The sequence below is a fragment of the Sorex araneus genome, chromosome 1 (assembly GCF_027595985.1).
Source record: "Sorex araneus isolate mSorAra2 chromosome 1, mSorAra2.pri, whole genome shotgun sequence".
NCBI classification, from domain to species: Eukaryota; Metazoa; Chordata; class Mammalia; order Eulipotyphla; family Soricidae; genus Sorex; species Sorex araneus.
In genome coordinates, this window is record NC_073302.1 from 156,341,308 (window position 1) to 156,367,549 (window position 26,242).

A 26,242-nucleotide genomic window follows, 5' to 3' on the forward strand; every position below is an offset into this window, starting at 1 on the left:
CATATAGGAGACTTAATGTTCTACCACTGAGCTATGCCTCTTACCTTTTAAGAAATTTAAGGGCCACATGTGATGGTTTTCGGTGGGACCTTGTGTGGTGCCACAGATTGAGCCTAGGACTCACACTTAAAAAAAAAAAAACGGCTCAGCATTTGAAGCCATCTCCCTAGCCCCTGACCTTATTTTTAATATTTTGAGGAATTTTCATATTGTTTTCCATAGTGATTACACTAACTTTCATTTCTACCAAATTTACAAAGGTTTATGTGACTTTTATTTTCTTTTTCATTTTGTCTTGGGGCCACACCCAGCTGTGCTCAGGGCATACTCCTGGCTCTGTGCTCAGGGATCACCCCTTGTGCTCAGGAAACCATTATGTGCTGATGGCTGGCTATGATACCTGGGTTGAATATGTGCAAGTGCTTTACCTGCTATGTGGGTCTGTGTGGCTTTTAAAAAAAAAGTAAGTTTTAATTCCAAATGTTAGAGGAGCTTCTGAATATTTCCTTTGTGATCAGAAAAATAATTCCTCTGTATATAATTTTTGGAGCATATCCAGCTAAGCTTAGCTTTTTCTCTTGGCTTTATGCAATGCCAGGGTCAAATACAAGTCAAGAACCTTAACTCCCTGTGCTATATTTCTTGTTCCAATATATTTTTAGAACCAGAAATATATTTAAATATATTAAAATTCTTAACTTGTTCTGTGGCCCAGAGTATGGTGATACTATACAATGTGGTATTTTAAAATAATATGTATTTTTAAATTGTTGGATGTAAATTTTCGTGACTGTTAATTTAAAGTAGTTGATGATGTTCAGATTTCTAGATAAGAAAAGTCTGTCAGCAGACTTTTCTAGTCTTATCATTGAGAGACATATTAGTCTCCAGCTCTGAGTTGGTTTCTTTAAGTATTAAAAAATTTAAAATTTATTTGGGTGAGGTTTGAACCACTCTTGGTGCTCTGGGACTGTTCCTGGTTTTGTGTTCAGTTCCATCTAATCCCCTGGTGGTGCTTGGGGACCAAGGGACTAGATGGAACTGAGCACAACCCAGCTGGAACCAGGGTTGCCTCAGACAAGTGCCCTCTTAGCCTTTGTACTCTCCCACCCATTCTCTGTAATTTAGTCTATTTTTGTCATGTACTTTGAAACTCTAATATTAGGTTATGCATATTCATTGTTCTCTTCTTGATTTGACCCTTTGATTATTATGGAATTATGTTTTCAGAGATCTGGGAATTTGGGGCACACCTTGTATGTACAGGAATTACTCCTGACCCTATGCTCAGGGATCACTCCTGGCAGTTCTCAGCATATGCAAGACTAGCACCTTAAAGCACTTTACTGCCTCTGGCCCCTATTGTGGATTTTTCTACGTTATCTTTGGTAACAAGCTATTCCTTGAAGTTTGTTTTTTTTTTAATTAATATTATCACCCCAGTATACTTATGCTTTATTATTTGCTTTCAATTTGTTATTATATTTTAAATTTGTCTCTTTGGGTCTTGCTCTTTTTTCTAACACTCAACTTTCAGAGTATTTAATGAATTACCTTTAATTCTCAAAAAATTTTATTCCAATATGTTTGAGTCTGTGTATTCCGTTTGTAATTCTCTTCCTAATTTCTTCTTTTTGATGCATTATATATTATAATATGATGATAATTCAAATCAATTAAAGCTTAATCTGTTGAGCTTTTATAGCTGTACTTGCATTATTTTCCTAGTGGTTGCCACAGAGATAGTACTTCAAGTTAATATTTACTGTTTTTTAAAATATTGGATCCTGTCATAAGATCCATCTCTGCTTGATTCTTTATGCTATAGGTGATGCCTTTTTGTCACCGTATGTAACTTCACTGTATAGCTTTTTATTATAAGGACTGAAGGGATAGTACAAAGGGTAGGGGTTTTGCCTTGTATGCTGCCGACCTGGGTTCAGTCCCTGGCATCCCATGTGGTTCCCCCGAATACCAACAGGAGTAATTCCTGAGTACAAGTCCAAACTAATCCCTGATCATCATCGGATATGGCCCCAAAACCAAAAGAAACAAAAATTATATTTTTGTTTTAGACACATATTTTATAGAAATTAAGAGAACAGTCTTTTGATTTTCCTGGTTACATTGCCAACATTTTTATGTATACTTTCTTTTTAAATGTGTGGTGTATTTTTCCCTATGGGCTGGAGCGATAGCACAGCAGTAGGGCGTTTGCCTTGCTGGGCTTGCCGACCCGGGTTCGATTCCTCTGCCCCTCTCAGAGAAAATGACAAACTACTGAGAGTATCTTGCCCGCATGGCAGAGCCTGGCAAGCTACCCATGGCATATTCAATATGCCAAAAACAGTAACAAGTCTCAAAATGGAGATGTTACTGGTGCCCGCTTGAGCAATGGGACGCTTGAGCAACGGGATGACAGTGACAGTGACAATGATTTTTCCTTGTGGCTACTTTTTTAAAAATTTGACTGTGATGAACCTATTTCTAGAATGCTATTCATTTATATTCTTGGGATTTGTGAAACATCTTGAACATATAAATTATTTTGGAGAGCTTTTGAGATGCTTTTGGCGAGTATTTTATAAAATGTTTCTTTTTCCTTCAGTTTTTCCTTTCTTGGAATTACAATTAAATATATGGAGACTTTTTAGTATTATTCCATAAGTCTCTGGGGTTTTATTGTTTTCTCTTTCAAAATTGGATCATTTCTTTTTATCTTCATTATCATACTCTGTATCCACCCAGTATTTTTTATTTCACTTACTGTATTTTTCAGTTGTAGAGTGTCCCTGAAAATTTGCTGTTTATTTATGCATATATTTTAATTGTGTTCTTAGCAAATATTTTAAAGCAGTTACAAATATAAGAGACTAAGTCCAAATCTGCTTTAAACTATAGTTGGTATCTATATATAATACCTTTGAATATTGAGTATAAATTTTTCTATTTTTTAATAGACTTAATATAGATTAGTATTATGGACATTATAAATGATACCTTGCAGAACCTCTGAATTTGTGCACTTAGTCTTCCAGAAAATACTGAATTTTATAGTTTCAATTTTGCAATTAATTTGATTGACTCATATTCCAAACTGAAATTAGGTATAATTAAAATAGTAACTTTATCCTTTGATTCACAATTTATGAGTAGGGCTGCTTAAACTTTTTCCTCTCATGAACCCCCCTTTCACCTGTGAAATTTTTATGTGACCCCAGATGTGAGTATATGAAATAAGTTTGATTCAAACATTTACTGATTAAATCATAAAGAAAATTATTTTGGGGCTGGAGTGATAGCACAGTGGGTAGGGCGTTTGCCTTGCACGTGGCTGACCCGGGTTTGATTCCCAGCATCCCATATGGTCCCCTGAACACCGCCAGGGGTAATTCCTGAGTGCAGAGCCAGGAATAACCCTTGTGCATGCTGGGTGTGACCCAAAAAGAAAAAAAAATATTTAAAAATAAACATTTGAGTTTTTTTTTTTTCTTAACCACTCTTACATTCAATTATCTTACCTTACAGTTTACCATAGGAAGGGAGAGACTCTGGATTGAAGTGTATACTTTGCATTGAGGTGGGTCGGAGGGAGGGAAGAAGGGAGGGAAGCCACCAAGAGGGAGGAGGAGATGATAGGAGACTGTGAGTGCTGGGAAGCTCAGTGAATTCCTGACACTGCATGGTTCGGTAGCAATGTAGCAATGCCAGATGTGGTCCCTCTAGCACAAAGCCAGGAGTAGAGCCCCAGGCACAGCCAGGGTATGGCCTGGAACAAACAAAAAGCAGGGCATGCGCGCACGCACGCACACACACACACACACACACACACATACACACAAGCACACTTTAAATTCTCAGATCAGTCTGAAGTTGGAGTGGCCTGGACACACACACACACACACACACACACACACACACACACACACACACACACTAAATTTTCAGGTCAGTCTGAGGTTGGAGTGGCCTGGACACACACACATACACGCACACACTTTAATTCTCAGGTCAGTCTGAGGTTGGAGTAGAATTCATATATGAATTTGGAGTTTCTTCTTGGCTTTCTTCTTTGCAGCTTTTCCCCCTTTAATTTCAGCTGCAGTTTTCCTGAACTCTTGGTTTCTCAAGACTGTTTTTGTGTTTTGGGGGTTGAGGAGGGGACAGGGCAGGGATTGGGCCATATCCTTCTGTTCAAGGATCACTCCAGCAATTACTTGGGGGAGCATGTGGTGTCTGAGATATGTAAACCAGGTTGGCTGCATGCTGGCTAGTTAGTGCCTTATCCAAAGTACTATCTCTAGGGCCCTTGGATATCTGTGTTTTAGCCACACTCTTTGCCGCCTTTGGCAGCCACTGGGTCCTTCCCTTAAACAGTAAGGCTGCATGATTCTGAAAAACCTCTCCTAGAGTCTTCCTTTCAAAGTGTTACTGCCTCAGGGCACGGGTGGGATGGGGAGATGACTTGGCCTCACATCATATATAGTTGTCCCCCCATTCCCCCACTCCCAAAGTATTAGTGCTTATGCCAATTTTTATTTACGGATGACTTAGGTTATAACTTATAGTGATTTCAGGTAGTGTTTTCTAGTGTTTTCTCTAGTGTTTGTAATTATTATCTGTAGCAGAGTTGGCTTAATAGGGAACTGGTGAGCTGTACCAGCAATGTTCTCCCTATTTGTTATAAAAGTTTAAATTAAAACAGTTGAATGATAACTCATACTTAATATTTTTTATGAGTAATTTAATATAGATGCTTTTATCATGGTTTTTAATGATGTGTAGTGATGATGCTACACTGTACCCAAAAATTTACCCTGGAAATTAATCTGAGCCTAAATTCTGCACAATAGTATGTGTGATACTATATTTTCATGATAGTATGTGTGACAATTATGATATATTATGATATAATAAGCTGAGAAGTAAGAGAGTAGGAACCTACCAGGTAGGAGAAAGAATCAAAGGTTTTTGCTTTTTGTGGAGCTAAGATTTTTCACTAGGTAAATAGATGCTATGTGTATAAAAAATTGTCTTGGTACATGTCCTTTGAAATTTCTTTTAGATGTTCAGCTTAAGTGTCCTTGAATATCCTTTTATCTTCCAACTCTTAACTAGGTTATAGTTTACTACTATGTCCCTTTTATGAGCCCATTCTGTTAAATTTTAAATTTTATTTTCATAACATGTATCATTTTGTGTAATTGTACATATATAACTTATTTAGTTTTTGTATATTGCACAGCAATTACTCCAAGAATAGTGATCATGTTTTTGTATACCTGACTACTAGGCCAGGACTATATATTTATTAGATATTTAGTCCTTATTTTTTGAAGAATGAATGAGTGAATATATACACGAGTACAGAGAATGCAATATGAGAAAGTTGTCGAAATCTATTATCTTAAACTATTCAGTACAGTTGGAGCAATGATATGATAGTATATGTTGAAGATGGTTATTAAGGAAATATTTCAAATTACGAGACAGAAAGGAGGGGCAAGTTTTGAGGAATTAGTAAAACATGTCAGCAGGATTTGATCAGTACTTTATAAAAAGCAGTAAACTAAGAGAAGGGTACTGAATACTTGGGGGAAGAATGTTGTGAAGAGTTCTTGCTAGGCAGATACAATCAACGTAGGAATTATAATAAATAGCAAAACTGTTGAATAAAAGCTGGTGCAAGAGTGATGTTGAATAATAAGATACCTAGATATGGAGGTAAATGATGAAAAACAGTATTTTCATTTTTTTGTTGCTGTTTTCGAGTTCCCAGATCCTGAGATGATAGGAAATTAAAAAGAGTATCGGTTATCATAATCTGCTTTCTTTGCAGTGAAATTTCTTTGTTCTTCAGCTTTTAGATAAGCACAAGAATACAGAAAGCATGGTGGAGCTTCTGGACTTGTATCAAATGGAGGATGAAGCTTATAGCAGCCTTGCAGAAGCCACGACTGAACTCTATCAGTATTTACTACAGCCATTCCGAGACATGAGAGAACTTGCCATGCTTAGGAGGCAGCAAATCAAGGTAATTTTCTTTCCTTAATTCTGAATAGTAGCTTGCTTGTTTCATGGTTCTCAGCCTGATTGGGCACACACCTTTTTTTCCTGTAGGAACTTTAGAAAAATGTAAAACTGATTCTTTCTCCCCAGAGATTCTAATTTGGTAGGTTTGGGCTTACAGAGCTAAAGCAGCCTTTTGAAATATCGTAAAAGATGAGTCTGCACACTAGCCAGGGTTGAGAATAACCTAGAACCTAAATACATTTTTAAAATAGCACTGTAGCCTGGGCTGGAGCGATAGCACAGCGGTTGGGTGTTCGCCTTTCATGCGGCCGACTTGTGTCAATTCCTCCGCCCCTTTCGGAGAGCCCGGCAAGCTACCGAGAGTATGGAGCCCGCACGGCAGAGCCTGGCAAGCTACCCATGCGTATTGGATATGCCAAAAACAGTAACAAGTCTCTCAATGAGAGACGTTACTGGTGCCTGCTCGAACAAATTGATGAGCAACGGGATGACAGTGACTGTAGCCTGGCAAGCTGCCCATGGCATATTCATATATCAAATACAGTAACAATGATGGGTCTCATTCCCCTGACCCTGAAGAGCCTCTAATGTGGCACCATTGGGAAGGACGAGTAAAGAGAGGCTGCTAAAATCTCAGGGCTAGGATGAATGGAGACCTTACTGGGCCCGCACAAGCAAATTGTTCAACGGGATGACAGTGATACTGTAGCTTGAGCCTCATGTCTGCAGTAGTTTTGATATGTGTGGTTTTTATATACACAGTTACCTCCCTACCACCAAAGTGCCCAAGACCTTTCACTACTTTCCATACATTACGTTCTGTGTAATTCACTTATCCTTTACACACTCCCCACCTTGTTTGGCATTTTCAGTTCTGTAAATTAGCATCAAGGACTTAACATTTGATACCTTCCATTCCCTTGTTTCTTTATATATCACAGATGAGATATCTGGTATTAGTTTTTCTCCCTCTTCATGTAACTTAAGTAAAAATTTCCTTATTAATATCTTTTGAAAATACTGAGTTGTCAGTTCTATCCATATTGCAGCAAACTGCATGGTTTCATCTTCTGGCTGCATCATGTCTAGTTGTATATATATGCCACATCTTCCTTATTCATCCTTCATTGGGTATGTGGTTTGTTCCCATTTCTCTGCTACTTTTTTATACTAAGTGCTGCAGTAAATGTAGAGGTGCATATATCTTTTTGATTTAATGTTTTTGTGTTTTGGGTCTAGATATCTAGAAGAGAGGGATATTTGTGTCATATGGGAGATCTGTTATTTTTCTTTGAGGTATTTCCATACCGTTTTCCATAGAGGTTGAATCAGATTATGTTCCCACCAACAGTGAATGAGGGCAGTGTTTTTACACATTGTCAGTAACACTGGTGTTTCCAGTCTTTTTGAGGCATATCATTCTCACTGGCATGAGATGATATATCATTCCATTTTGATTTGCATTTTCCTACTAATAAGTGATTATGAACACTTAATCATATGCCTATCGGCTACTCATTTGTCCTCTTTGGTAAAGTATCTGTTCATCTTCTCTTTCCATTTTTAGATGGGTTATTATTGTTTTTGTTGTTGAGCTTTGTGTTTTACATATCTTTGGTATTAGCCTTTTATAAAGTAGGGCATCTTTATTTTAGCATCTTTTAAAAATTTCTTTTAATTTTTTTTAATTGAATCAGTGACATACACAGTTGTTCATGACTGGGTTTTAGTCATAAAATGTTTCAGCACCTGTCCCTTCACTATTGCACATTTCCTACCACCAATGTCCCCAGTTTCCCTCCCCACAAAGAGGCGAACACTCACTCTCACTCTCTCTCTCTCTCTCTGTCTCTCTGTCTGTCTCGTCTTCTCCCCCTCTCCCTCCCATTTCTTTCTTTTTTAATTTATTTTTTAAAATTTTATTGAATCACCGTGAGATATACAGTTAAACAGAGTTTTCATGTTTGAGATTTAGCCATACAGTGATCAAACGCCCATCCTCCACCAGTAACCCCCCTCCCTCCATCCGAGCCCTCATCCTGCCTCTTTGGCAGACAGTTTCCCCAATACTCTCTCTCTCTACTTTTGGGCATTATGTTTGTCCCAAATTTTCCTAGCACCATTCAAGCCTGCCTGCCAGGGGCAGACGCTAGATAATTTATTTTCCATTGCTCATTTTGAATATCATGAGAGTTGGTGTGGCTGCAAAGCAGCCACGTGCTTTTGGGATCCTAGATTGTAAATGGTTGAGTTCCAGAGACATCTCTGTAGGGCACTAATCCATTTTGTATTCAATAGGTCTTTTGACCAGGGCTGTTAGTGCGCCAATATGGTGCCTGGCGAAAGCTTGTAGGCGTAACAGCCAGGCCTCTGAGCTGGCGGAGAGCCAGGGAAGAACCGCCTGGTGCCTCTGCCGCCACGGGGCCTGGAGATTTAGTCCTGGTACCTGCATACCTGGGCCTTGCTTGTGGGAGCTCTTGGATGCCGGATTTCATCTGGAGTAGACTGCACCTGCTCCATCTGGGGTGCCCCGGCAAATTTGGCTCTATGTGGGGCCTGGAGGGATCTCTCAATGCTGTGGTGCTGTCTGGAACTGGTTTCTGTGTCCCTCCCTTTTACCAGTAAAAATTCCCTTTTAATATTTTTGAAAAATATTGAGCTGTCAGTTTTATCATAAACGTAACATTTTGATAAAAGTGGTAGCTTGGTGCTGGAGAGATAACCTGAGGGAGGCAAGTTGGATCCCTGACATTGTCCCCAGGCACTGACTAGAAATCCTAGGCACCTGTGGACCCACAAAGTATCATATTGCTGTAAGTGTGCTCCCTGCCAGCACCATCCACCTACCCTCACCCTCCCATACCCCTCCAGGAGATGGTAACTTGTAACTACATATTTTAGGAATTACAATTTCTAACTTATTTTCCTTGTTTTGTTTCTTTCTTTTTGTGCTTCTGGATATCTAACCTAGGGCCTCACACATGCAAAAGCAAGTGCTATGCTTCTGAGCTGCAACCCTAGAACCCTAAGTTCGAAAAGTACCATAGATATTTGTCCAGTGAGAACTTGATTATAAGGCCAGGAATAAATTAGATGACTTTGAAGTCCCACTTACTTCAAGACTAGACTGTATAAACTTAGCTCAGCAGATTATTGAAGTTTTTTTTTTCTTTCACTTGCTTATTATGTATTATTATGTATTGCTTGTTAACATTTACAAATTGACTGAATGTACTTTTCATAAAATTGCCCATACTTGATCTTTCCTGGGAAGCTAAGTATAGAAGAGGAGAACCAGAAGGTATTTTTAGTTTTTACTTATACTTTTTGTGAAGTAAAGTTCTCGTAATAAATTTGAAAGATGGGGAACCACATAGTGTTTAATAATTTTAAAAAAGGGGCTTATACACTGCTGGTGGGAATGCCGACTGGTTCAACCCTTTTGGAAAACAATATGGACACTTCTCAAAAAATTAGAAATTGAGCTCCCATTTGACCGAGCAATACCACTGCTGGGAATATATCCTGGAGAAGCAAAAAAGTATAGTTGAAATGACATCTGAACTTATATGTTCATCGCAGCACTGTTTACAATAGCCAGAATCTGGAAAAAACCCGAGTGCCCTAGAACATATGACTGGTTAAAGAAACTTTAGTACATCTAAACAATGGAATACTATACAGCTGTTAGAAAAGATGAATTCATGAACTTTGCATATAAGTGGATCAACATGGAAAGTATTATGCTAAGTGAAATGAGTCAGAAAGAGAGAGACAGACATAGAAAGATTGCACTCATCTGTGGAATATAAAATAACAGAGTAGGAGACTAATACCCAAGAATAGTAGAAATAAGTGCCAGGAGGTTGGCTCCATGGCTTGGAAACTGGTTTCACGCGCTGGGGAAAAAGGCAGCTCAGATAGAGAAGGGAACACCAAGTAAAATGTGGTTGGAGAACCCGTTCGGGAAGGGGTTCTTCCCCAACGTGAAAGTAGACTGTGGATTGAATACAATGACCACTCAGTGCCCCTTTTGCAAACCACAACACCCAAAAGGAGAGAGAGAACAAAAGGGAATGCCCTGCCACAGAGGCCTGGTGGGGCTGGGGGGATGGGATTGGGAGGGGGGGTGGGAGGGATACTGTGTTCATTGGTGGTAGAGAATGGGATGGGTTCTTGAACATTGTATGAGGGAAACACAGCACGAAAATGTGTAAATCTATAACTGTACCCTCACGGTGATTCACTAATTAAAAAATAAAGTAATAAAAAAAACACACACATACACACACACAAAAAGGAGTTATATACTCCAAGTTGGGATGTGAGTGATTTTAGGGGCTAGGAAAGATATACAGTGGGTAGGGTGGTTGCCTTGTATTCGACTGATGCGGGTTTGATACCCAGCATCCCATATGGTCCTCCAAGCTTTCCAGGAGTGATCCTTGAGTGCAGAGTCAGGAATAAACCCAGAACTGGGTGGGTTGGCCCATAAACAAAAACAAAAGACAACAAAAATTGTCAAATGTGAGTGATTGTAGAATATAGAACATCCAGAAGATGTATTTTTTAGAAAGACATTACTTTCATAAAAGTAGGGATGTTTTATTGTTTCTTAATATTTTTAAAAATTGTTGTTTTCAGGCCGTGCACAGCATGGCTGAGGTGCCTCGCCCGTCTAAATCAGTGAGGTGTATAGTACTAGATAGCAAACACAGGCCTCCTCCCACCCATTGTACTTTCTCGTAGAAGCAACTGCTTTTTAGAGGCAAAGTTGCTTCCATGTATTTGATTTTCAGCTTATACCTACATAAAATAAATCTAGTTAATCATTTTCAAGGATTATTATGATTATCAAGTAATATACTTTATAATGTTCCTAGAACAATAATCCATGTAAGTATTATCATGTTAGGGAGACCCTTACCAGCCCAAGGAGCTTTGTGTTTTAATTTTTATGTTTTCTTTGTTTCGCTTTTGGACCATACCTGGTTGTGGTCAGGAGTTTATTACTCCTGGCTCTGTGCTCACTTCTGACAGGCTCCAGCCACCATATGTGGTCCTAGGAACAGAACCCAGATTGGCTGCATTCAAGACAAGTACCCTAATCACTGTACTATTGATCTAGCACCTTTTACTTTTTTAAAAATTATTTTTTATATATTTATTGAGATGTTGTGATATATTATGTTAATGATATGTTAATGATAGTGTCATGCATACACATTCCAGCACCACACCCAGCATCAGGGTACCCATCAGCTCAGGGTTTTCAGGTTGTTCAATTGCACCTGATTTAGAATTAGCAATATCAGTGTAGAGGGATCTGACTAGCATTTTAAAAATGAAGTTGTGAAGAGCAGAAGTGAGTGCTTAAGCACAAGCTGTACGTGGATGCCAAAGACTGCAAGCTGAACACTGAATTGTAAAGAATTGTTTTGTCATTTCATTTTCCACTCCTTGCTGTGTGCCCCACAGAAAATTAAAGCATATGTGTATATAATTTTTGTATATGTATGTTCATGCAAAAACATGAATGTTGATAGCATTATTCGCAAAAGCCAAATGGTAGGAACAACCCAAATGTTTGACTGGGTAAAGCAAAATGTGACTTGTTCATACGATGGTATGTCATTCTGCAGTGAAAAGACATAATGTACCAAAACATGACTCAACTTGAATACAAGCTTAGAACCTTTTGATAAATCTGAGAGATTGATTTAGGTGTGGAGTGGGCACTGGGCCACACCCTACAGGACTCAGCTGCTTCTGGTTCAGTTCTCATGAAACCATACAGTGCTGGGGATTGAACCCTGTGTACAAAGCATGTACTCTGGTCTATTGAGATATCTCTAATTCCAGTGATTCCATTTAAATGTTTTCTTTTGGAAGGGGGTGATAAAAATGTTTGACAATTAGGGATAGGAGGGCGAGTACGGGGGTTCAGACATACAGTGCACAACCTCATTTCTTGTTTTGATGCCCAGCACTGTGTGGTCTTCTGAACACTGCTGGGAGTGTTGAGCATATTGCTGAGAGTAGCCCCCAAGGACTCTGGATGAAACCAAGTTTCCCCCCATCCCCTTTTCCATGTCCTAAAATTATATCACAATGATAATTACTCCACAACTCTGTGATACCCTTGAAACATATCAGTGTTGTACAGTATGAGGTGTTGTTCCAGGAATTCAAAAATTTTGAATGGGGTGATAGAACTGTAGTTAAATTTTTAGCTGGATGGTAACACTGGGGTCTGGAAACATCTCTGCAGCTTGTTGATCTCTTCTGAGATTTATGAGTCTCTGGATCATGGCGCTGGTTACTGAGCTTATATGAAACCAGAGGCAATTCATGGGCATGACCACCAGGCTCCTGAAAGAACAGGGAGGGAGGTTACCCATCCCCAACTCTGTGAGATTCTGGAGATTTTGGTCACAAAACCCACATACCTGAGATTTTCAACAGACTCAGTCCTGGACGGGCTCGTCCGGTGCCTGTGGAGTCTGGCCATGAACATGGCGTTGATTAGTGTGTGGAGGTTTTTGGCTGCCGAGACTGTTTGGGCGGGTGGTGGGCGCACCTGTAGCCCTCTGCGGTGCCCTGGATATGAGAACACGTCTGGATTTATATGCCCATATTGCCACTCCTTCCTTCCCTTCTGGTAACCACTAATTGGTTTTATAGTCCAGAAGTTTGTTCATCTGCTTGGTTCTCTCATTCTGTATATACCAAACAAGCAGACCCATACAGTGTTTGTCTTTCTGTGTCTGGTTTATTTTACTTAGCGTCCATGTAATTGGAAATTGCAGGAGGTTATCATTCATTATTGAATAATATTTCACTATGTTTCTTCTGTCACATTGTCCCTCAAAACACTAGTCAACCATGACAAACTTTTCTTACCCTTCTGACCCTTTAGGCAGAAATACTTGTTAGTGAATTTATTAGTTGCAGATTCATGCAGTAATGTAGTGTATTAAATGATTCTGTTATGCAAATTAACTCATTTTACCCTTACAGTTCTGTTCTTATTATCATACTACATAGATTTTTTTAAACTTTTTTTGGGGGGGCGATGCACAGGGGTAACTCCTGACTCTGCACTCAGAAATAACTCCTGGTGTTACCCAGGGGACCATGTGGGATGCTGGGAATTGAACCTGGGTCAGCTGCGTGCAAGGCAAACGCCCTACCCACTATGCTATCGCTCCAGCCCCATATACTACATATATTTTAAAAGAATATTATTGGGATTATTTATAAAATGTCTTCACATTTAGTAAGTTAAGCTTAAATTTAAGTACTAAAATTTAAATCTCTTTCTGATTTCAGTGAATAATGCTTCTTCAGTTTCTGGTTTTTATTTAGTTACTGCTTACTAATTTGTTATGAATTAAGATAATTCCTATTAAGTAATAAGGCCATATTCTGTGGTGCTCAGTAAGATAATTCCTATTAAGTAATAAGGCCATATTCTGTGGTGCTCAGTGGCTACTTCCAGCCCAGTGCCTCTGATTTGTTTCTTGCTTTACTTAGTGTATTATGAAGTGCTAGAGATATGCAAAGCATGCATATTAGCCCTTTGAGCTATCTCTGACCCCTGTAAAACAATTTGTAATAGATTTGGTGAAGTATATGTTGTAAATAGTACTAAAAGCTATTGTTTATTTTATGTAGCATTATTGTATGGATGTTTGCCATATAAATATTTAGTTGTGAATATAGAGACTGGACTTGGGGCTTCGTATTTGGAAAGCATGTGTTCTACTGCTAAGACTATATTCCCGGTCCCAAATATTTCAGTACTTATGATAGATAATTTTTCAGGCAGCCAATATAAGTTTGCAGTATCCTCGCTTCCCCTTTACTTCCTTTCCCTCACCTCCCCTCACCCTTCTTTCTCCCTTTTCCGCACAAACTGCAGTACTTGAGGGTCCATGCAGTGCTATGGATGAAATTATGGTTAGCAGGCTCCTTAACACCTTTCGGGCTCTATACTCTCTCTTAGACGTTTGTGCGTGTGTGCGTGTGCGTGTGCGTGTGCGTGTGAGAAAAGATACATATATTGAGAGAGAGCGAGAGAGGAGAGAGATTTTTTTCCTTTTAATTTTTATTAAGATACCATGGTTTATAAAGTAGTTTATAATGAAGTTGTTTCAGGCACACAATGTTCCAACACCAGTCCTACCACTAGTGTACCCTTTCTTCCCCCGATGTTCCCAGGTCCCCCCAGCATATCCCCTTGTCAGGCATAACAAATTTATTTCATATTACTTGCTCCAACACATCTTAAAGAAATGGCAATGTAATTTTCAAAACAAATCAGTAAAAGTCAGTTTGTGATGATAATTATTTAACCTTTTAAATTAGAAATCAAAGTCATTTAATATTGCCTATTTTCATTTATATAACTTAGTTGTCAACTCTGCCACCTAAAATGTATTAAATTTTATTTTGTATTTGAATATTATTGTGTAATTATCATGTCTGCCCTGTCATAAATAAAACTTTATTTTTCCTCAAAGAGTTTGAAGGCCTGGAGCAGTAGTACAGTGGGTGGGGTGCTTACCTTGCACACATCCAAACTGGATTTGATCCCTGCACCCCACACACCAGGTGTAAACACTGAGCACTGTTTAGGTATGACACAGAAACAAAATTCTGTGTTAGTATATTTTAGTTTTCATGAAATAGGTAAAACCTGCAAATTCAAATTAAGAGCAAAGAGAATTAGAAACTTTAAATGGGAAGATATGCACAAGCCTATAATAGGAAGATATGCACAAGCCTATAATAGTACAAAGTTTTATCTGGAAAAATGAAATACTGCTTTTATATCAGAGAAGATTATATCACAGATACTGCTAAAGTGTCTGCATAAATACGTAAAAGATTGCAGTTAAAAATTTCTGGATGTGGAACTGGAGAGCTAATACAGTGGGCAGGGCATTTGCCTTGCTCGTAGCCGATCCAGTTTCAGACCCCAGCATCCCATATAGTCCCCTGAGCATCACCAGATTTGGCCCCAAAATTTAAAACACTACTCTGGATTAGACATAGATCAATATAAATGAGATGTTATTTCATTATTAAAAATATACAAAATCCTTTAGCAAGCTAGGAGTAAACCTATACTTTTCTTAATCTAGTGGTGGGCAACCATATGCACCATAAGTGTGTGCCTTTCTCAATGGAAAGTTTGTCTCGTTCTCTAAAGAAACCCTTTTAACACTTCTTGCAAACCTGGTTTCAGGCTATAAATCCCTAAGTTGTTGCCAATCCATGAAACTCTGTACCATTTCTTCAAATATGAATGATAATCTAGCTGGATAGAGTATTCTTGGTGATGTGTTCATTTTGTTAAATTTTTACACTATATTCTTCCATTCTCTTCTGGCTCTTAGGGTCTCATTTGATAGATCTGCTGTACATCTTACAGGCTTTCCTTTGTATGTAAGTTCCTTTTTTGATCTTGCTTTCAATATTTTATGTCTGTCTTTGTATTTTGTCATTTTGAGTACAGTGTATCTTACAGTTTTTCTAGTTGAGTCAACTTTGCTGTTCTCTCAGGCATCATTTCTGTTGGGATGCAGAGAACCATTTGGGATGCTGGGGATTGGACTTGGTTCAGGTGCGTGCAAGACAAGTACCTGCTGTACTATCTCTCTTCTGTATATACAAAAAATTTTTTCAATGTTTATTTTTAATGGGGGTGAGGGTGAGGACTTGGGCCATATACAGCTGAATATGGGATCATCCTTGGTTGTTGTGATTGGAGGACTGTGGGTGGTACCAAAGATTGAACTGGAGTCAGCCATGTGTAATCCTATGCTCTCTGCATCTCCTCAATACAATATTATTAAACAAATTGCTGAATACTACTAACCTAGCACTGTTTTTTGAATTCCAGTAAGTGGCATGACTAGGAATAAATGTACTTCACTAAAAGTCTATTGTTTTCATTATATCATAGGGTATGAATGGTTTGGTATGCCTTGAATTGCAGGAGTTTCAGGAGTTGATGAAAGGTGCTGAAATACTGTACTAAAATACTGTATAGTCTTGTAGTTTATCATTCATGAGTCTCCTTTTAGAAAATAACTAAATTTTTCATGCTTTTATCAACTAAGATATTAAAATGATAGGCAAGAAATCAAGTTGGCATTCCAAATGTATTTATTATACATAATATTGTATAGTCTTTAACATTAAATAAATTTAACAATATTCTCTTCATGTGAATGGAAATTACAGATTATTTATTAACTCCTTTGCCTTTTCAGTAGAGCATTAAGCATCTCCCCCACCCCCACCCCCACCCCTTCACCCCACCACCACCCTCTGGCCACACCTAGTGGTTCTCAGGTCTTATTCCTGGCTCTGCACTCCAGGATAGGGCTGATGCCAGAACTATAAGGGTTGCCTGGGATCAGATCTGTATCTGATAAGTATAAGGCAAGCAACATACTATCTCTCTGGTTTTAATGAGCTCCTCTTACCAGTGTTGTTTTTTACTTGGAAGTCTTTCAGAAACACCCTTTGAGAGAGGTTGTCTGTCTTGATATATTGTTTCTCAAAAATGAATTCCCCAGGAAGTAACATCTATGTCACATGAAGTCTTGTTGGAAGTAGAAATTCTTTGGCCTCACCTCAGGTCACTTCACCTGAAACTCTAGGGATGAGTCTCAGCCATTTGTTTTATCACTCCTTCCTGATGATTACGACATATGCTAACACCAAGATAGGACTGAGAAGGTCACCTGAAGAACTCCACATCGGGACCCACAGCCTAGAATGGAATGAACAGGGTGAGAGACTGAGTTCATCATGTCGACCAAGACCATCCATGGTAACTTGCAGATCCAGAAGGCCAACTCTAAACGTTGGACATGGGAGTCTCCCGTTGGACAGTTCCACAACAAAATTGACCACATCATATTCAATCGATGGTTTTGCCTGATCGATGTTGCTGTTGTCCCCAAATTCCAAACAGGATCAGACCACCATTTCCTTTGTGCGAAATTCTACTTTACAGAGCAGGGAGAAAGGGCTGCAAAATTTAAGAAGAGAACTACCAGAATGACAACCAACTGGGAGCTCTTTGGCACTATTGCAGCAATATAGGAAGATATCAACATCGTTGAGAACATCAACAAGGAATACGATCAACTGGTTCAGCATCTCCGTGACTGTGCAAGGAATGCCAAGAGTGAGAAAGCCACAAAAAGATGCATGTCTTCGGAAATGCTCAAGCTCATTCACCAACCTGGTTTGGCGAGAGCCTCAGGCAGTCACAAGCTAACATCTGAGCTTGCAAAGCTGTGCAGAGAAGCGATAAAGGAAGACCTCGAAGAGAGAAAAGCAGCAGTGTTGGCCGATGCGGAAGAATCCAGGAAAAGTATTCACAGTGCCCGCCTGTCCTTCGCCAACTACAAGACCAAGATGACTACCCTCCGACTTCCTGATGGATCGATCTATTACATCTTCCAGAAGAGCAATGGAGAAGGTTATCCATGACTTCTACTCGGATCTCTTCCATGGCCACATCCACCTGCCCATATACCAAATTCCACAGGATGGATATGTCGTTCCCAGTGTTCTCCCTTCCAAAATCTGACATGGCATTTCGTCAGTGAAGAAGCATACAGCACCCGGTCCAGACAAGGTTAGACCCAAACACCTAAAGAATCTGCTGCCAGTACTTGTAAATATACTGGCTTGACTCTTCACACTCTATCTCTCTGAATGCAGGGTTCCATCCCAATGGAAAACCAGCAGGACCGTCCTGTTGTACATCCACAACATCAGCAACTATTGCCCGATCTGCCTATTGTCTGTCGTCTACAAGTTGTTCACTAGAGTCATCCTGAATAGAATTGGCAGAACACTAGATGAAGGACAACCATGCGAGCAAGCCGGATTCTAAAAAGGATTCAGCACGATTGACCATATCCACACGGTGACCAGGTGACCAAGCTTACTGAGGTTTTGAGAGAGTTCAAGATGGCGCTCTGTCTAACATTCATCGATTAAAAGAAGGCCTTTGATTCTGTTGAGACTGCAGTGGTCATTGAAGCCCTAGCCAAACAGGGAGTTCAAACTCAGTACATCAGGATCCTCCATAAGCTGTACTACTGATTCACCACCAGAATCTCACCATTTTGCAAGGAAGATGTGAAGAGAGGGATTCAGCAGGGTGATACCATTTCACCAAAACTCTTCAGTGCCACCCTCGAGAACGTCATGCGATGACTAGAATGGGAAGGAATGGGAGTGAAGATAAATGGTCGGCAACTACACTACCTCCGCTTCGCTGATGACATCGTTCTTATAACACAAAACATTAGCCAAGTGGCACGAATGTTGACCGACTTCAACTGTGAGTGTGGAAAGGTCGGACTACAGCCGAATCTCACAAAGCAGTGTTCATGAGAAACAAACTAGTTCTTGACTTCTTGACGTTCCATTTGCTCTCATCAGAATGAACATCTCTAAATGCAGCAGTTATGTGTACCTAGGTCAAGATCTCACATGATGAAGAACCTTCGGCTCCGAGCACATCTTTTCGACTCCACCATTCTTCCTGCACTATCATACGCCTCAGAGACCCCAGCCCTGTGAAAGTAGGATGAGAACGCTCTTTGAGGCTGCCAAAGAGAAAAGGAAAGAGCTATGCTTGGAGTATCACATTTCACTCAAGTGAGAGAAGAAATCCGGAGTTTCAACCTCTGTTGACAATTGAGAATCAGGGATGCTCGTCATTTGCCGGGGTGTCGAAAATCAGATGGGCTGGACACATAATTTGATTTGGAAATGACCACTGGACTAGAGCTGTTACCAACTGGATTCCACAGAATGGCAAAAGAATGCCTGGCCTCCCACCTACGAGGTGGTTGGACTTCTTCATCAAGACCCTGAATGAACGGTTTGATGCTCTTCATGTTCCTGGAACAAGCAGACGCCATTGGGCTATACTAGCACGTGACAGGGACGAATGGAGACATTACTGGTTTCTCGAGCAAATCAATGAGCAATGGGATGACAAGTGATACAAGTGATGCTAATGTTTGATACCCTTGAGTCTAAATAAGATTGAAGCTGTTAAGAGGTGGAGTATACTAAACTGAAAACATTCTCTCTGAACCTCTTTTTGTTGTTGTTGTTTTAAAAATCTGTACAATGAGATTTATAGTAGAGCATCTTCCTTGCGCCCTGCTGGGCACTGAACCCAGGTTTCACGCACGTAAGAACTGTACTTTGCTGTTGAACCACATTCTTGACCCTCTAGGTTTTTAAACTCAGCGTCTTAATGAGTGAGTCAATGAGTTGACCTACTGATTATCTTCCTTTATAAGCTATAGACACTTGAAACTAACTTCTGTGGGGAGTGTTGGAGATAGGAGGTTGGTCCACTCTTTTTTTTTTTTTTTTTTTGGTTTTTGGGTCCCACCCGGCGATGCACAGGGGATACTCCTGGCTCTTCACTCAGGAATTACACCTGGCAGTGCTCAAGGGACCATATGGGATGCTGGGATTAGAACCCGGGTTGGCCGCGTGCAAGGCAAACGCCCTACCCGCTGTGCTATCGCTCCAGCCCCGAGGTTGGTCCACTCTTGACAGTGCTTAAGGGTCATTCCCAACTAATTTTTAATACTTGCTGAAAGTAAATAAATCAGAATCTAGATGCCATCTTAATCTTCACACACACACACACACATACACACCCCCATTGTGTTATGAACAAGAGTCTTGAATTTACTCTTCAGTGTACTCTGTCCCTCAGGAATGACAAATCTAATGTCTTCTGTGAAATAGAAAGATCTTTAACCCCTGTACCAACCAGTGTGTTAGAAAGGGTCTCTTCTGCAGATGCAGCAGGACTCATGGCTTGTCAGAGCTCGGCTGGATTCTGCCCTGGATTGGGTGTTTGTATGAAGAGTGCAACTTTCATATGCATTTGTGCTTCTCTTTCACAGATCTGTTTCTTCTCTTTAGTTTCTTTCAGATTTTCCTTTTAAAAAGTCTTTACTAAAAATACTGCTTTGAATATTTTTAATAAATATAGATTTGTAAAATCACATTTTGATAATCAAAAATCACCCTTAAGTAACTCCTGGACTTGGAAAATTTGCATTTTGTCTACTGCTACACCAGTATATTTATCGGCTTATTTTGGCATTTGTCTTACCTGGGAATCTGAGGAGGGTTTTCCTCATTTTTTTTTTTTTCTGATCCCAACAATAGATCAGAGTAACATTGTGTTTCTATAAGAAAATATCCAAGCAAGTGATGTACTTTGATTTTGTGCCAAGAAGTGTGTGTTCATAAACTAGTTTCATTATCCTAGCTACCTACACTGACACATAGTTTTTTCCATGTTAAAAACAGACACTGTTTTCTTTCTAGCACTGAAATTGAAAACAGAAATGTCATTGTTTTTGGCACATGATCCAGCTGGCCAGTGCTGTACATCTTCAAATTTGCCAAGTTAGGTAAAGAATTTGGTATCCTAGTTTATTTATGTCTTAGGTATAATAAATTATAAGCACATCTTAATAGTTGTCTATAGCACTAGCTGAATTTCAGAAGTCAGTTTAACAGCTTTTTTTTAGTGGGACATTAATTTATTTGTACACTGAAGGCAGAGACAATCCAACAGTAAAATGAACTATTTTCACATTATCACTGGATTTTGTGCACTTTTCTCTTGTAAAGTTAGGCGGGAGTTATATTAGGCAGGATACTTGTCTTTTATGTGGCCAATTTAGGTTTGCTCCCTAGCACCACCAATAATGGTTATAAAAACAAACAAACCACCAAAACCAGAACACAACAGAGTGCAAGTATTCTCACCTCTGTGAAAGTGCAAATGAAAAGAATTTCTCTCTTCTCCTCCCATTCCTTTTCCCCCATCCCATTTCTCTTTTCTCCTCTCCTATCCTGGGGCCAGGGCTTACTCTTGGCTCTGCACTCAGGGATCACACCTGATGGGCTCATGGGGTGCCAGAGATCGAACCTGGGTCAGCCTTATGCAAGGCAAGTGGTCTACTTATTGGCTCTAGACTGAAAAAAATTTTTTAAATACTATCTTGTATTCCAATTTTTGAATTTTGAAAACTGCTTCTTATGGGCCAGAAACATAATTAAGGTGCTTACCTCATGTAGCCTACCTAGGTTTGATCTCCAGCACCCCATGAGCCCACTAGGTGTGTGGTCATATGCACTTCCCTTGCACATGGCCAACTTGGGTTCGATCCTGAATTCTTATATGTTCCCCCACACAGCCAGAAGTGACCCTTGAGTACAGGCGCAAGGAGTAAGCACAGCTGAGTGTGGCCAAAAAAAGGAAAACAAGATAATTTCTTGGAATCTAATTGAAAAATAGAGCCAGTTCTATTCTTTTCCTTATTTTGGGATTTTGGGGGTTGATGGTGGTGGTGGTTTTGGGCCACAACTAACCATTGCTCAGGAACTATTCTTGACTGCTTGGAGTGCAGTATGACTGCTTGGTTTTGCTCCAGGTAAGTACCATATTCATTTCAGCTGCATATAAGAAAAGCGCTTTGCCCCTGCACATCCTCCCCAGCCTCTAAACGAGATTTTTTCAGCTAGAGGAAATTTAATATTAACTGTTATCTGACGTAAGATAGTTAATCACGTAATTGGTATAAAAAGGTAGCTCAACAATTAGCAGTTGCAAACACAGCCACCCTCCTAGGACTGGGAGTTCAAAGATCGGATGTTGTTATTACTGAAACTAGCATGTGGGTCCCTGTGGGGCATACCACTGAGGGAGAACATTACTCATCCAGTACTACTTTATGCCTTAGCTCAATGGAGAGACCCAGATTTCTTTTTTATTTTTTATTTATTTATTAAAAAATTTTTTTAATTAGTGAATGTCCATGAGGTACAGTTACAGACTTACAAACTTTCATGCTTACATTTCAGTCAAACAATGATTGAGTAACCATCCCTCCACCAGTGCCTATTTTCCACCACCAATGGTCCCAGCATCCCTACCACCACCCCCACCCCGTCCTCCCCCCACCCCACCCACCTCTGTGGCAGGGCATTCCCTTTTACTCTCTCTCTCTCCTTTTGCGTGTTGTGAGACCCAGATTTCTTAAGGATACAGACCGGAGCAGCTGGTGCTTGTTTGTCTTGGGGGCGTACACAATGTGACTAGTTCTGAAAATGCTGAAAAACTAATTTAGAGATGAGAGTGATGGCACTTGCTTTCCTTGCACGAGGCTGACCCAGGTTTGTTTTCTGGCACCACATATGGCCCTTTAAGCTCTATCAGTAGTGATCTTTGAGCAGAGAGCTAGGACTAAACCCTATAATCAGGTGTGGCCATAAAATAGAGGGACAGGGGCACGATGACCCTGCAATTTAGAGTCTATTAATTGCTTTATAAAGGAACTGCAGGGGCTGGAGTAGTAGTACAGCAGGTAGGGCACTTCCCTTGTACATGGCCAACTTGGGTTCAATTCTGGATTCCCCAGCACTACAGGAGTGACTCCTGAGTGCAGAGCCAGGAGTAACCCCCTGAGCATGGCTGAGTATAGCCCACAAACCAAAATCCAAAGCAAAAATTACTAAAGGAACTACAGGTGCTGAGATAAGTAACAAAGTAAATCTGAGATGATGGTCGCAGAATAGCAAATAAGAAAGTCAGATTATGCAGGCAGGCAGAAGTGAATCTACTTCTCCAACTAGAAATCTCCTTTTAACCTTTTCTGTTGACAAAGCCTTTCTGTTGATCCATGGTTTTTGCATTCCCACAAAAAGCAGAAAGTTGGACTTGGAGTTGGAGCAGCTGACTGATAAGAATTCACATCCATTTTTATTTAAACTTTTAAATGTTAGGGGAGGAAAGCTTTTCAGGACTTACTCCTGGCTGTGTGCACAAGAGTCATTTCTGGAAGGGCTCAGGGGATTTAGATGGGGATGAAAATGAGATAGCCACACATGGAAGGCAAGTGCCTTACCCATGCACTATCTACGCCCACTCCCCAATATCAATTTTTTATTCATGTCACTGAAACATTGCTTGTCTTATAGTGTGCTACTGTACCACTGTCATCCCCATTGTTCATCAATTTGCTTGAGTGGGCACCAGTAACTCACCATTGTGAGACTTGTTGTTACTGTTTTTGGCGTATCAACGTCACGGGTAGCTTGCCAGGCTCTACCGTGTGGGTGAGATACTCTCGGTACCTTGCCAGGCTCTCCAAGAGGGTCAGCGGAATCCAACTCGGTCGGCCTCGTGCAAGGCAAACACCCTACCCGGTGTGCTACCACTCTGACCAGTGTGCTACTAGAACCATTTTTTTTTTAATGTTTTCTTTGGGGGGTTGGGGTGAGGGCGTGCCCAGTGGTGCAAGACTTACTTCTGGTCCAGTGTTCCAGGTCCTCATATCACATTGTGTACAAACTCTTTAAACTGACATTTAAAAGTCCTATACTGATCACAACCTTTTTTTTTCCTAGTCTTGTTTTCCATTACTTAATTTTTTAAGCTCCCACCAGGCTTGCTATTCTCTGTCCCTTATCATATACAAAACTTATCTGCCTTTGCATATTTGCTCAAGCTGATTCTTGTCTCCTACATCCCTTTGGGTGGTTCTCTTTCCCCATATACTCCATATGTACCTGTCAGAATCCTGTTTCTCTTCAGAGCCCTCAATAATTATGAATCTCAGTAAGCTAAGTGTGTTCTTTCCTCTCAAACCTTTTCTTTTCCTTTTGTTTCCTTTAAATTGTTTATTCTTTTTAAAGACCTTAAAATACCCTTATTACACATGGTTATTCTTCACTATCTTCAGTTCCTGACCAAAGTTCTGTGGGCTTTTACGAATACACTTCTATTCCCTTTAGAATGTGTGATGACTGTACCTCCTTACCTCTACAACTGGAGTTCATTCCCCACAGTATTTTAGACATGCTCCGTCAGGACTTCACTTTGCTTTGGAGGGCCACACGCAGTAGTGCTCTGGGTCTCTGCTGGCTGTGCTTGGGGAACTATGTACTGTAGATCAAACTTGGGCCTCTTACATGTAGAGCATGTTAACATACACTTTGCCTCTCTAACACTGTCATGAAATTTTTTCATGCTCTATTGTAATTCTCTCTCTCTCTTTCTCTCTTTTTCTTTCTTTCTTTCTTTCTTTCTTTCTTTCTTTCTTTCTTTCTTTCTTTCTTTCTTTCTTTCTTTCTTTCTTTCTTTCTTTCTTTCTCTCTTTTTCTTTCTTTCTCTTTCTTCTTTCTTTCTTTCTTTCTTTCTTTCTTTCTTTCTTTCTTTCTTTCTTTCTTTCTTTCTTTCTTTCTTTCTTTCTTTCTTTCTTTTCTCTTTTTTGGTCACACGTGGCTCTCTATGCTCAGTGAATACTCCTGCCTCTGCACTCAGGAATTACTCCCAGCAATACTTGGGATCCATATGGGATGCCTGGGATTGAACTTGGGCTGGCCACATGCAAGGTAAATGCCCTACCCACTGTATTATTGCTCTAGCCCCTGTATTGTAATTCTTAATTTTGGCATCTGTTGATATCCTTCATAGAGTGAAGTATCTTTTTTCGTAATGACCAGTAACAATATTGTCATCAGACTGATGTCTAGTACACCATATGTAATAAAACATTGTTAGTGATTTGTCAAAATTCTCAATTGGTAATAGCCATAACACTTAAAAATGTACTTCTGTAACTCAGATATGTGTTGCCTATTTTATCCCCTAATTAGATGGTGAAGTACTGGGGGATGAATATATATCTGCCTCCTTTGGGTCCCCTGAAGCCCCTTGAAGAGGTCTCTTTAATCAAATTATGTAATCAAAAGGTTTTTCAGATATAAGCTATGGGAAAACCTAAACATGAATGGCTAACCTTATATCTCATTGCATTCTTTTAGTTTGACTCATAATATGAAATGTGGTAACAATATTCTTCTAGAATTAAAATACAGTTCAGATGAGTAGAGAATCATACCATACTGCTGCTACTACTTGATTGTCATTGCTTGGAACTATTTTTATAGTCCCAGAAATGGAATTCTCATAATTCGCTTCTCCAGCTATTAAGGGAGACATATCTTTATTTTCTCTGCCTCTCCCACATACTGGAAAAAAGAGGTAACTTTAATAATTATGCTTTTAGTTGGGCCTCATATATATGAAAACATGAGCTCATTGTTTGACTAGAAACAGGAAACCGCTGGAATAATGTGTCTTCAGCCTGTCTAGTTGGTACCAGACTTTTGAGTCCGAGACAAAAGCATATTTTTTTTCTTGTTAATGATAGAAGCAGTAAATAAATAATACTTGGAAATTACAGGGAGGTGCTTGCTTATTTTTGTACGTAGTAGGGGGCCAGTTTGGGTTACACTTGCCCATGTTTAAGGATCACTCCTGGTGGTGCTATGGAAACCATATGTGCTACCAGGGATCAAGCCTGGGTTAGGTATGTGTCTTATTTACTGTACTTTCTCTTTGGCTTTGGAAAATACAGATTTTAAACAGGAAGGAAAGAAATTGCCCATTAATCTCCCACCAAGCAATACATCTTCCCCTTGAGCATTATTTTATATAATTGAAATTATGGTCTGGGTTATTGCAGTTATTTCTGTGTAAATTCTTAGTAAAGCATTATTATTGTTGTTGTTGTTGTTTTCTTTATTGGGTCACACCCGGCAATGCTCAGGGGTTACTCCTGGCTCTGCACTCAGGAATCACTCCTGGCAGTGCTCAAGGGACCATATGGGATGCTGGGAATTGAACCCGGGTTGGCCGCGTACAAGGCAGATGCCCTACCCACTGTGCTATCACTCCAGCCCCAAGCATTATTATTTGGAAGTTATAGTTTATGGGCATGTTTTAACTATTACCAGATATTTTGAATCCCTTTTTTTTTTCATTGCAAACAACTTATATATTTGTTATTTTTGTTAAAGGTATTGTTTATTTATTTGTTGTCAGGGTGAGTGGGGTGGTTACACCTGGAAGTGCTTTGGTGCTACTCCTCGCTCATTGTTTGGAGATCACTCCTGGCAGTGCTTAAAGGATAATGTGCTGGGCATCATTCTGCACCTACCCTGTGGAAAGCATGCACTCAGCCCCTTGAGCTATCTCTCTGGCCCCAAGATATTTTCTTAAATAAGGCTTTAAAAACTATTGTCAAAGAAAATGCTATCATCATTTCCATTTATC

The 26,242-nt window shown here is 39.8% G+C and overlaps 1 protein-coding gene across 1 annotated transcript in view; it reads left to right on the forward strand.

Annotated features, from left to right (window-relative positions):
- Positions 1-26,242, forward strand: part of JMY (junction mediating and regulatory protein, p53 cofactor) — a 99,664-nt gene that overhangs the window by 28,745 nt on the left and 44,677 nt on the right. Inside the window, exon 2 of the mRNA XM_055130412.1 lies at positions 5,861-6,034. Within this exon, the coding sequence (XP_054986387.1) occupies positions 5,861-6,034 (174 nt within the window). The remainder of the gene's footprint in view (positions 1-5,860; positions 6,035-26,242) is intronic.